This window comes from Atractosteus spatula, chromosome 21 (genome assembly GCF_055471065.1).
Source record: "Atractosteus spatula isolate fAtrSpa1 chromosome 21, fAtrSpa1.hap1, whole genome shotgun sequence".
In the NCBI taxonomy this organism is placed as follows: domain Eukaryota; kingdom Metazoa; phylum Chordata; class Actinopteri; order Semionotiformes; family Lepisosteidae; genus Atractosteus; species Atractosteus spatula.
Genome location: NC_142726.1, coordinates 8,907,795 through 8,921,319, shown reverse-complemented (window position 1 = coordinate 8,921,319; position 13,525 = coordinate 8,907,795). Strand labels below are relative to the sequence as shown.

The window sequence follows — 13,525 nt, the reverse complement described above, 5'->3', positions numbered from 1 at the left end:
GGTTTGCTTATTGCTTTTTCCAGACTCCGACATGAAAGACTAACCGACCGAACAGCAGGCCTGTTTCAAATGTATCTGCAGCAGACAAAACCAAAATTGTGGGTTTCTACCCAGCAGATTTACTCACCACTACCAGCCACGACACAGTAACACAAGACACAGAGTGCATAACCTCATGAAGCCGACAGATAAGAAAAGTCTCTGCTGTATATTGGTGAAGTGGTGGAAAATCTGAAGAGTATATGCTGTGTCTTTTTTCTGCATTACCATTGTAATTCTTTTAACTTGTCAAATGAGGAAATAAAGTTTGTTCATAAAAAATTATGTTTTCTTCTATGGCCTATGTCTAATTTTAAATAATTAATTCATATGTTACTAAGAATACTAAAATGCAATTTAATAGAAGAGGATATGACTAAGAAAAGTTTTTTCTACAAGCTTACAATGTTTTATAAACTTGACTTCCTGTTACACCCTCTGTTCTATGGGAAGTGTGGGGGTCAGACTGAAACTGTAAGTCATTAAACTGCCCCCACTCTATAGAAAGGAAAAAAAATAACACCTGTCATAATAGTTTATGTCTGCTCCTGAAGCCTGAACCCTCCAAGATTTCAGATTTTTTACACCAAGGCCTGGTAATTAATTACTGTTTTTTAAAGCTGTCCTGAATTGCTCTGTGGTCAGTACCGTTTCCAAAAAACTGAACTCAATAATGATTCATCGAAAAAAAAAATAATACCCCTGCAAGGTGCACATAGGAACAGTGCACAGAGTATTTTTAAAAATAAATTACATATTCCCTTTAATTCATATTGCCTATTAAGGGGGAGTCTTTCCAAAAACAAACTGCCTGATGTCTCATAAATGCCATGTGACAGTGCTTAATGCATTGCTTATTTTACCAGTTTAAATAAACAAGGTCTTAAAAAGTGTGTTTTGACAGGAAGTGGCTGGCACTTGCAGGGCAGCTAGGCGGTGGGGCAGGGTCTGCCTTCACTCATTCCACAGGAAGATGGACGCATGACCCCATTGTATCAACTGGATAACAGCACTATTCCCACGTCATAACGGGGCAGAGCCCTAAGAGAGAAGCCTCTGCTAAATTTCTGCAGCATTCCGGGTCAGAAACCAACCTGCACAACACATCCCCTTGTGATTTATGTTCTACATCCTTTTAACTAAGCACACGTGATCACGTTCTGCTTCAGTTCTGCTTGTAGTGTACAGGACAATTCAAAAGAGAGAGCTTAACATAGATTGCTTTGGATTCTATCTTCAAGAAAGTTTGTTTTTTTTTATTCTTGGTATGTGTGTTTATTAGAGAACAAAACCCAAATGCTTTTGAGTAAATTAAGGAGTTTGTATTGTTCCCTGGCGTAGTGATGGGTAATATGGCTCAGTGTGCATTCCTGTGGTTCTGTAGATTTCCTGATCTTCTCTACAGATCAGAGTCATCCCAGTTAAATAAGCACTGTGGGGATGCAGCTGTGTGTATCAGACTGAAATCAATTGCCTTGAGCGACCTGGCTGGTTGCCTTTGTCCTGTCAGTGCTTGACATTATGTGCTGAGTAGATTATGTTACTGTCTGAATGTACACTCTGCTAAAACAACAATGCACAAACTCTGCCACTGGATTTGCTAATAATAGTCGACATTATTTTTAAAAAAAGCAAAATTGCAGAAGAAGGGAGGATGGCCTCACAAAACATTTCTAACTTTCTGACCCTGAAACTTTCAGTGTTTGCAGAAAAGAATGCAGTACAATGTTGATTTATATTACAGTACCTAATACCTGTTTCGTTTTTTCACTTCTCAGCTCGCAGCTAGACTTTCTCCCAGTACGGTTGTGGCAAAATGGGGCAGGGTACGGACTCACCCCACACCCACCTTCCAGCACTTGTTTTAACAGCATCGCAGCCTGAGCTTCACAGCTGGCAGGGTGACAGGGGCGTCTCTCCACCAGGTGTGAAGAAGGCTCCACGGCCGAAACGTTGTGTTTTCTTTCTTCTTTTTTTTCAGCATGGAATAAACCTATTACTTTTTCCTTTGCAACATTTTGTTTTCTGGACTTTTGGGTGATGAGCTGTTCTCCATGAGCTAAATAACTGCCATACTTAATTCATGGCAAATAAATACATACTGTATTTTGCTATTTAAACCACATTTCCTTCACCAGTGCCCTTTATATCCTGCCTTCCTGTTTCTTTATTTCCGGAATTTCAAGGGCAAGGACACTTTCAAAAACTATACTTTATACAAAAGTACGGAAATAACAAAAATCTTTGGAGTTGCAATTCCTTTCTAGAGCCAGGGGCATTCACCAGATACAACTCAAGAATAATTCAGCTCTTCTTTACTGTTTCAGTGATTCAACCTGAACAATTCTGAACAGATAATACAGACATGGTGCTTACGCATTTGGTTTCCACAGTTTTAACTTATTGTTGAAACAAATTATTAAAAGTGTGCCATAACTTAGAAATCTGCACAAGATCAATTAATAAGCGTGCACTGAACAACTGACAATGGTTTCCTAACTAGAACTTAGAAACAGGAGGCCTCTGTAATATATTTATTGGTGTGATTTCGGAAGGAATGCAGAATGATGAAGTTTCAAATTCAAAGAGTCAAAGATTCAATGAAACCTTCAAGATTATTTGCGAACTGTCAGTGATGATGCAGAAATAAAGTGCTAAAATGCTTGTGCCATACAACACTGCAAAATGTACTCCTTACACATGGTAATCACACTTAATAAAGGCTTTAAAACTCACTTTATAGCACTCAGTACAGCTGTACAGGCTGTTACAGTACTCTACAAGGCGAGAGGCTTTCACAACACAGTTCTTTTACTGACACAGTTCACAAGTCTATTAAACTAGGGAACAAAGACAATGTAAAGCCCACAATGTGCAAGAATCATGCAGTGTTTGAGTATCCAAACAAGAAAAAGATACAGCTTCATCAATTCATCACTGTTCTTTTAAAAGACAATCCAAAAACAGCCCAACACAGATGTACAAGGAAGAATTGTTTGGCAGATCCTTACCTTACAGATGATTGTATAGTACCAGACAAAAAAATGGCATTCATTTGAAACATTATTCACTAATTTAATTGAATTAATACTGCATCTCAAATGTTTAAGATGGTTAGTCTGAACGAGAAGTTTATAAGCTTTAGCTTTTCTAGGACTCTATTTCCATTTAAGAAGTTAATGTGTAAAACTACAAAAAGAAATTCTGAAAATAAATCTGAAATATCATGAAGCTACTAAATCTAATATATTTTAAAAATTAACAAGATCTCGATAGACATTAGATATATTTTATCATCTATCAACAGAGAGCTGAACACTAAAGATACTAATGGCATGAATGTAGTCACAGACAAATAGTCCAGCAGTTTTTAATGTAAGTTTTTACATTGAAAGAAACGCATCTATAAATTATATTGATTATTATATAGCCCTAGATGCCTCACATTGTCCCAGCTCAGCCCATACATGTTCATGTACATGTTCAAGAGGGCTCAGACCTGGTACGGCATCCACAGTATTACAGTAATACTGTAGTACAACTAATCTCACAAGAAAACCTTGGTTAGGCAATTACTTGTGTTGTCACATCAGGGTGAGCCTGCAACTGAGGACCCAGTTCTTGCGCAATCAGACTGCCATCAACCACTAGACTCCAACTACTCCAACCATCACACTTCGGTGATGATGATAGGTCAGATCAGGGCTTATAACTGATGCACTGTTTGGCTGTACCATCTTACCTGGCTACAAACTGCTGACTATGAGCACCCCAGACAGTAAGCAACAGTGCACTGACAGCCAAGCCTCCAAGGTTACTGTGGCATGAAAGCTTTTCTCACATCCAACAGCTTAAATCACCTTTCTAATCAATCAACTCTCTCACTAATGATGTCTTTTGATGCTCAGTACATTAACTTAATATGGAATTATCACAGTTTCTTTGACAGAACCAATGTGTGGCAGGGTACTGGAGGTTTATGGATGTATTGTTCAAGACAAAAGTCAGAATAAGTGTCTAAATGTCTGATATAAGAAATAGTTAATATAATCAAAAAACATAAAAAATCATAATTAAGAGCTTTGCATGAACACTGATGCTCTACGTCTGTAAATAGCTCCAGCAATAAAAAAAAAACAGACTAAACAGCAAACTGCTTTTGCAGAGATCAGTTTGTCAGGACAGCTCCAATATGTAAAGCAAATATTTTTAAATGATTAATCTCTCTCCTTTGTTTTCCTTTATTAATTGGTACTGACAGCATCTGACAGCATGGGTCAAGACAAACTACACTTTTAGGACAGCTGCTTGTCACATTAAGAATACATGGTTTAACATTAAGCAAATGGGGTTGTTTTATGCAGTAACTCTACAGGCTATTTTTATTTTGAGGAACTGAAGGTCGAAATTACTACTCCAAAATGCAAGGAAGCACATTACAAAAGATAACAGGTGCAGAAACTTGAAATGGGATTTTAGGCTTAAACAAATAAAACACTGCTGCACAGAAATGCTAAAACCGATTCTGTTAATGAATCAGAAAAGAGTTTAGGAATCATCAGTCGATCTGGCATGCACAATGAATTGTTTAACATTAAATGCTTTATCCCTTTCTTCAGTCACAGTTTATATATCTATTAATAAGTAAAGTAAAAATGTGCTATATATGTGTGTACTCTTTATTGCCATACTGCAAATTTGAAATTAATAGTGAAATCACTCCATGACACTTAGTGCAACTCCACATCTTTCTCAGACGCGCTTTATACTGTAAAGCGCTATATAAGTGTATGGAATTATTATTATTATAAAATATAGATCAAGCAATGACCCAGCTGTGTCTTGGGACATCACCTGGTTATTATCATTGTTAAAATGAGCATCCACAAAGGAAGCATGCACTTATGCACATAGCAATGGGCCTTGGGACAAACGTATACTGTACCCCTGAGAATGCAGTGGGAGAATCTTCAGAAAACTCTTACACTGTTTAAGTGCTTCACTTGGGAGAGATCTCTCAAGTGTTTGTTAATCCAAGACAAGAGATGGGGAAAACTGGAAAAAAACCATCATACACGTAATAGATGACTAAATATTGCCTGGGAGCAATAACAAAAATAATAATCCTGCAACTGTAATGTAGTACTGCAGAACATCCAGTCTTTTCCCAGCACAGCTCTGTATGCTACACACCCCCAGACTCCTAATTATACACATCTGCACTCCTCTGTTTTAGTCCATAACGGCAATAAATTTAAGTAAAGAACAAACAAGATGGTTTTCATTAAACTGCTAATACTGTTTGCTGTCAGGTTTCAACTTTGCAGGCTTGGCAGCTCTCAGTATTTTCCAACAGGGGATTCTGGCTGCCAGAGATTGATCCTGAAATAGATCTCTGACCTCTTACATTGATTCTCCTATTGAGCACTGTAATGCTTGTTTTACTGTATATAAAACAAACCTGCGGTTCACCAGTCTGCATGACCTGCTGTGGCCTGCGCAGGCTGTGAAATATTTAACAGTGACCATCCTTTAAAACAGGCAAATTGATGCTAAATAAAACATAAAAGCCAATAAAGACAAACAGCGAGACCCACTATGAGAGTCCATCTGGCCCATGTTTATTTTTCAGAAGTAGGAAAATACAATGGACTGCAATTCATTTTCTTTCTTATCGCAAACAGGAACTGATTGTGGCCAAGAGGCTCCAGAGCGTGAAACCGTTGATAGCTCAGACAAATAAACCCCTGGACCATTTTGGGCTGGCAGTGCACACTTTCTGAGGTCTCTGCTGTGTTTTTTCCTACAGTAACGCAGACTACTGTGTCTATTATTGACTTACATTGCAACAGGCTATACTATGCAAAAATGTAACTAACATGTTAACAAATTAAAAGATACAGGTTTTTAAACAAAACTTAAGTTTGGTCTGCAATAAAGCCATAGCTTCGGCCTTACTCCCACACTCCACACACGTTTTTTTTAAAGTGCTCACTTTGCCCAGACTCACCTTTACTTGTGAACTGAAAAGCAGTGCAAGAACCGGATTTATCATTGGATTATGAGAAATAGGGATTGTCCATGCGCTGTTCATCTTGATGTTGCAGTGGTCACTGCATAGGCTCTGTGTTCTATAGCGTATCATACTGCAATTATCATTTTGTTTTAGGGTGTAAAGCATTGCCAAAAATGAGCTTTGTTGAAAAAGCCTTAGGATACTGCTAATACTTCTTAAGTGACTCCTCAGCACAATTTAGTCATTTTTATGCACATGTATTGATGCTTACAGAAGCAGAGACCAGCTTTATAATCACCTACGATTTGTTTTGGCAGGTCCTGAACCACAAGATAAATCCTCTGTCAGCAGGCCAGCAGCCCCATGTCCCGACCCTCTTGGCACACTTTCTGGGCCTGCTTTTCACCTGGAATACAGCTGTCACAGACTGCACGGGAGCTGAGAGAGATGCTGCAGCTCAGTGAAAGCCACCATGCTGGACCTTATCCTTAACCCGCCCAGTAACGAACGCCCTTGGCTCTGGCGCCAATATAGAGGGGCTAAAAAGAAATCCTCTAATCCAATGTGAAGTCTTGGTTTTATTTGTGACTTCGGGTTTTGCAGTTCAGATTTAGATGTAGGTGGTAAGGAGTGTACAAACCAGAAGGGCTTCATCTATGGTATCCTCAGTCTTATCCTCAGTGCTGCTCTGTGCCACATGACCATTTCTGCTGCTCTTTTCTCATTGCTTCTGGTCAGAACAACCAGGGACTCATGGGTCACCAGGTGACGCAGTTCAGTCAGTGCAAAGCTGGAAGGTTTATAGTGAATTCTACTAGTAAAATTACTGTAAACTTTTTACAGTATTTTACAAGTAAAATTACTCCCATTACTGAGAGATAGGCTAAGGGTGGCGCAGGTGGACACTCCCCTGGTGTCCTGGATTATAGACTATCTGACCTGCAGGTCGTACTACATACTGTGGTATGTACGACTACAGAGCTGTGTGTCTGAACAGATTGTTAGCAGTACTGGGGCTCCACAGGGGACTGTCCTTGCTCCATTCCTGTACACTTTTTACACCTCTGACTTCAAGCACAACTCTGAGGCATGTCATCTGCAGAAGTTTTCGGATGACTCTGCAATTGTGGGGTGTATTAGTAAGGGGAGGGAGGAGGAATATAGGAGCTTGATTACCAACTTTGTGGAGTGGTGTCATCTTAACCATCTCCAGCTAAACACCAGCAAGACTAAATAAATGGTCATGGACTTTCGAAGGGCTGCTGTAACACCTCAATTTCCCTTTGGGATAAATAAAGTCTTATCTATCTAGCAATTCATTCTCTTATTCAGCATGAAGAAACTGAGGTACCTGTCTCAGTTCAATGTGCATGGGCAGTGGATCTCTAGATGGGCACACAAGGAAACACAACTGTCCTTAGGAACCTCAAGACAGATGATTCGGTGGGATAAATTAGTCAAATCTAAAATAAGCTATGCATTTGCTAAGCCTTCTTTCTTTATATTACTGCTGCTCTTTCCAAAATGGAGTGCTTAGGAGAATGGAAGTTAATTTTTAAAAAAAATATTTACGAGTTCGGTAGTTTTACTGTAATCACACAAGGGTCAGAAATCAAGTCTATCATTAACATAGGGATTATGTTAATGTTAATATGTTAATTATGTTAATTATGTTAAAAGTAGATTCACAGATTCACACGGAACTAAAAAAGCAGAGTACTTCAATATTCACTGCACTTGTGCATATCTCCTATAATATTAGTCCGTCGGCAGTTTTTTATCGCAATTTGTGTATGTTCAGGAAAAAAATGTGTATTATGTAAAAGCACCATCTCTGGTCACAATTTCTAATTTTACTGAAAATGTATTGACATATCTTTGTGAAAAGTTGTCTGACGTTCAGCAGGTTACTTGACCTACTCTGCTTTAAGCCAACTCTGATCCCCTTGGAAAGCAGAAAGAGTCAAATCCTCTTTGTTACAGAACATCAGGATGCAGATGAGACGAGGCCTTTCAGCCTATCCTGCTCATATGGGTTCTGAGCACTCCAACAGCAACAGCAGTGTGGAGTGGCTGTTGGCCTCTGGGTTTGTAACCAGTAAATTTACGACTTCAGATTCAGAGTGGCCACACTGACACACTATTGTGGTATACATCTGGATCTGGTGTTTGCTCTGTATTTAGGTCTATACAAATCACCCTTGACATAGTAGCTCTACTAAAATAAAGTAACTAAAATGTTTGGTAGCTTTATGAAACTGTCAAACCAAACTGTGCTCACTTGTAGAAAAACGTCCTACCTATTCCATAGCGCAAAAACATTTCAGGAAACTAATACTATTGAGGATACTATTGAAACACTCATTTTGCTTCGCCATGCAGAAATCTTACCACATTTCTTGCAAAGTTAAAGCACTTTCAGTTGGTACCTGGTGTACACAGTATACAGCACATCATGCCAAAGAAGAAGAGACAATCACACTGGAGCACTGTTAAGAGTATAAGATCCACAGAGATGGCAAGACAGAAATGTTGTTGAGAGAGCTCTATTATGCTTTTTCATGGCCATTTCCAAAGACTTCAGAAGGAAAGTTCCTTACCTCGTACAGTGCGTTCATCGGGCCTCAGGAACCACGGTAACAGCAGCAGGTAAAGAAGGTACACTAACGACAGGGCATTGTAGCGGAACAGGCAGGCTGAGGAGAGACCAAGAACAAGATTGTTAGTGTCAGTCAACGGCACACCTGCTTCTAGCTAAACCTGCTGTTACTGCTGTGTAATTATTGAAACATTAAATTTTACTTTTTACAATATTTATTTTTAACCAAATAACCATTGGAAATGTATTTTTCAATTTTAACCATAATAATATTTTTAAATAACCATGGGAATTCTTTTTCTAGATTTAACCATCTCAATATTTATATATATATATGACTGAAACTGAAATCTATTTTGAGACAGTCTAGTATTCTGTGTCCCACAGTAGGACATTTGCCCCTTTTAACTACAGAAACATATTAACAATCAGCACAGAAGGATCTATGCAATGCAAAACAATCTGTTCAGCACAAGTTTGATGAAGATATGAAAGCCCTCTAATCCAAAGGCAGTGAGCAGTGTTCTTGGACTACACAGTGCTGTGCTGTGAAGTCTTGCCAGGGGTGGGGAGGTGTACAACTGTAGTGTCTCTGAGCAGCCAACAGCAAGACATCTCCACACTCTTCAGGAAGAGGCTTTGATCCTCACAGCATGCTACACCTTGGCTCCGGACCTGAGAATTTAAAAGGCTCCTGTATTCTTCCGTCAGATATAATTTTATCCCCAAATTTAAACAGTAGTCTTCAGACATCAGTGGTCTGATCCAATCCCTCATCAATAGGCCACCATGTCTGTAGATTCAATTCAGCTCATTGGCTTAATTTAACAACATCTCCCAGCTCTGGAGATGCCAGTGTTTTAATGAGACCTGGAAAACCTGCAGACACCACCAGCCCTCCTGGACAAGGAGAGGAGACCTATCTAGATACATCATGGCCCTCCAGACACCCTGAAACCAGAGTGAAAGGGAGGGAAAATAAAGATACAACATGAGACAGACCCTGGGAAACTGGCCCACAGCAAAGTGCGCATGGTGTAAACACTGTACTGCGAAAAATGTGTAAATATTTAACATAGCAAACCTTCGTGAAGGCAGAACAACTCTGAGGTCAGATGACCTCTGGCCAGACAATTCCAAATGTGTGTTCAAATCGAAGTCCATGACTGCTGGTAGCACAGCAGGTAGGTCAAGTTACTTGTTCTTAAGTACAGCTACTTAACAGATGCATACTTTAGAGGTAAATATGCTTTATAGGACAATTCGGGGAAAAGAACAGGGCTCCAGTTGAGTTTCATTAGAAGAGATTTCTTATTTCACAATTGTTCATATTTTAAGAAGTGTGACTAATTTTTTCTTTGTTGCTTCACATCTGTTGGTAAATATATTCGTTCATCTTGACATCTGTTCCAATTCTTGTCCTAATATTTGCAAACTAATACATTAAGTAACTCAGTAGTTGTCTGGTAACCTTGGGGATAATTAAACTTGGCTAACAATAATGCCTTGAGCTGGTTTTCCATGCTGGCTGAATGCAGCTGTTCCTCAGGGTATCCAGGAGCTACTGCTATCTGTTGCATGAGTGCAACACAATCTGTATGAACCTCAGCAAGCAGCACAGATATTTAATGAACTGCCTTATTATCGGTATTGGTATTTACCATTTTTACTTCCCTGAACCTTAACCCTCTCTGGTTCAATCCCTGTCCTACTGCTAACACTTTTTTATTTTTAAAAGCAATTAGGCAAACTGCTAGCTTTGTTTCATATGATAAGCATAATAATAATAATAATATAATATGATAATAAATGGGGATCAACATTTATTTTCAACAAAATTTCTTATTTTTTTAACTCTTACTATAGAACAAAAATGTAATTCATAGCAAGCTTTTAAAATTAAAATGATGTCACTCTACCACTGATGACTAATATTACACCAAAAGAATGAAGCCCGCCAGGCAATAAAGCTGATCTCTCTGGATTTTCTGTCATTTGTTTTTGAGACAAGCTCACTTCCTGTAGCTCTCCAATAAAACAACACCTAGATTCTAGAAGTCCTGGAATTGACATTCATGATAGGGAAGCACTTTGTAACCAACAAAATACTGAAAAACAGGTAAGGTGTCTTCACAGCTGCTCCACAAAAACAACCTCATTTAAAGCTTCTCAAAAGAATTCCACTTGTTTGAACAGTGGAATACATTCCTGGCGTGAGGAATGAAAACCTACTGTGCCTTGTTATCGCACATCAGTCTCTCCTGAAAGATTGGGCAGACCTACACAAAGACTATACAGACAGAAACACAAATGAAATAAAACTGAATCAAGATTACCACTGATCACAAGCTTAACACCCTTCCAAAGACATTCGACAGGGGCTTTGAGCGGCTAAAGTAAATCATAGATAAGATACAGAAGACCGGTGCTTCAACTTTTTAATTTAATATTGACCAGTAGTATTTGCATTGAATGACTGATAAGCATCCAAATATGTCCTGATTAAATCAAATAATATTTGGCAGGTGTAATGTTTTTCTTTATCCATTGGTTAAACTGAAAGACTTTTTTAAGCTGTATTCCTACTTTTACCTTAAATGGATATTTGAAGATTTTATTGATTAAACATGTTGTTACTGCAACAGTTGTCGCATGACGAGGCAGAAACCCAGGAATTCCAATGAAATGTTGCTTAGTCAATAAGATGCAGTCAGTCTAGTTATTAGGCAGGTCAATGAGCTCAAGTGTACTGGGCAAAGGAATTCAGTGAAACATCAAAATGACTAAAGCAGCCCTTAATCAACACAGTAACAGTTACTGCTACGGACACAAAGCGGAACCATTCTTTGATGGTCTCTGTAAAATAAAAAGAAACATGGATTGCCTTCAATTCTTTTGCACAGCAAATTCAAAGGGGAGGACCTAAACTGCTAAAACTTTGCATTAGTGTTTTCACAAAATTATGGTAATTTTAATGCGGAAAAACCAACAGAAGTCTGGGCAGGAACTTGTTCCTGTAGCAAAACACACCCAAGGGGTGTGCAAGACTGAAAGATGTTCTGTTATTTTGGGTAGATTATTTTATGTATCAGGGCAAGATCAAACTGGACTCTTGTCAAGTGTTTGAGAAAGTAGTTAACACAAAAACTGGGGCTCAGTACTTCTTAGAAGTTGATGGGCTGAAACTTAAATAAAATCTTGCACCTATTTTTCATTATAGGCATTAATAACAACACTGCTACGTGCAATCTTTTTATTTACATAACACAGCTGCTTATGTATACAATAGATCACAAACACCTGAATTTCTACAGTAATGTCCCATGGCTAACATTCCAGCTGTGCTAGAACTGGAGATAAGAACATGTTATTTTCCCCACAGTAACACAATAAAAGCCTTAATTTCTTGCTCCACAGTAATGAATTAGCACATTTTGCAAGAGAGGACAATATCTGAACAAAGGAGACAAATGTAAAAATAAAACAGTCTGCAATTTTATTTAGAAATGTCTGTGCTGGTTCTTTTCTAACATTTCATTCGAAGTTGTTCGGGTGGAACACTGGAAAACCCCTGGAATGTCAGCGAACAGGTCAGTGAAGAGAGTCGAACGTGAAAGATGTCACTATTCACGATGACTAATTACAGGTTTAAGGCATCTTCAACATCATTCTCTAAACCCCTGAAGACAGGCCAACATAGCCATTGTTCAGCACAAGAAACTCGAGCATCCAAAGCACTGATTAGTTCAGTACAGAACAATGAGACGATAAAAGGTTTACATTACATTTCTGCATCATGTGGAATTACTTCTCTGCATTGTGCTCTGGTTACCTCCCACCTCCCAAAGAGTGCAGTCCCGACCTGTGCCATTTTTTATTTGATTTGATTAAAAGACAGGCTCTGGGTTGCCATAATTCTGACCAGGAATTAATGACTTTCTGGTCATGGATGGACAGATGGTGATATTGATACAGTTTATTTAAAATAATAGATTCTTATGCCACTTTTCATCCCACAAGATCCCAAAGTGCTTTTAAACGGTATCAACGATTTGATGATAATCGTTTTTTTTAAATTGTACAATTTTTTAAAAACTTTATTCATGAACATCAGTTTATGCTTTAGTAGTCCAGTTTCCCACGGCAAGATTTTAGTCATAGGATCGCTCCTTAAGCCTTTATTTTTCCAAGTTCTGAACTAATTTACAACCTTAACAATTTTGTTCTGTCACCCATGTCCGTAGTTTAACTGGATCGGCTGGCGCATGAGTGGGATTTTCTGGTAGTCCCTGGCAAATAACTTTTAAAGCAGGACAGGATAAAATTATTTTTCTGTTTCGGAAACCTAGATATGTTAGGTGATGCGCAGCAGCCTTTGTACACCAACAACACCCCCCAACACAGCAGGTCAGACACGGAAGTAAGAAACTGCTTCATCGGTTGACTGAAGGGGTAACCTCAGGCAGTCCAGACAAGCACAGAGGGACATTAAGCCAGTACACTGGGGTTAGTAGAATATCTGCAAAACCATCTGGAAGTTACACTGTGAAATTTTCTGGAACTGTATGGTCTCACTCTTGTACAAGTTCTACACCATTTACATCAAAGAAAGTTATAGACTCCATTTAGGCCAAATACGAGTGCCTTTAACCATAATAACTAGTAGAAATTAAACTCTGGCATGAGTACATATAGGTTTTAGGGATTGAAGAAAATGTCATAATTAACTGACCAAATGCCAAGCAGTACTCATCAGAACAGTATCTTCCGCGGGTGATTAAAAGATCCCTGAAAGCCACAGCGCTTCAGCATCTGGCACTCACTGCACAGCTTGCACAAGCCTGTAGACGTCTCCCTAGACAGGTTAATTG

The 13,525-nt window shown here is 38.7% G+C and overlaps 1 protein-coding gene across 5 annotated transcripts in view; it reads right to left on the bottom strand.

The window, feature by feature from the left end:
* piezo1 (piezo type mechanosensitive ion channel component 1 (Er blood group)) overlaps positions 1-13,525 on the bottom strand; it is a 75,886-nt gene that overhangs the window by 43,715 nt on the left and 18,646 nt on the right. For all 5 annotated transcript variants that reach the window (XM_088939037.1, XM_088939033.1, XM_088939034.1 and 2 more), the window contains one exon: positions 8,656-8,751. In XM_088939037.1, coding sequence (XP_088795163.1) covers positions 8,656-8,751 — 96 coding nt within the window. The remainder of the gene's footprint in view (positions 1-8,655; positions 8,752-13,525) is intronic.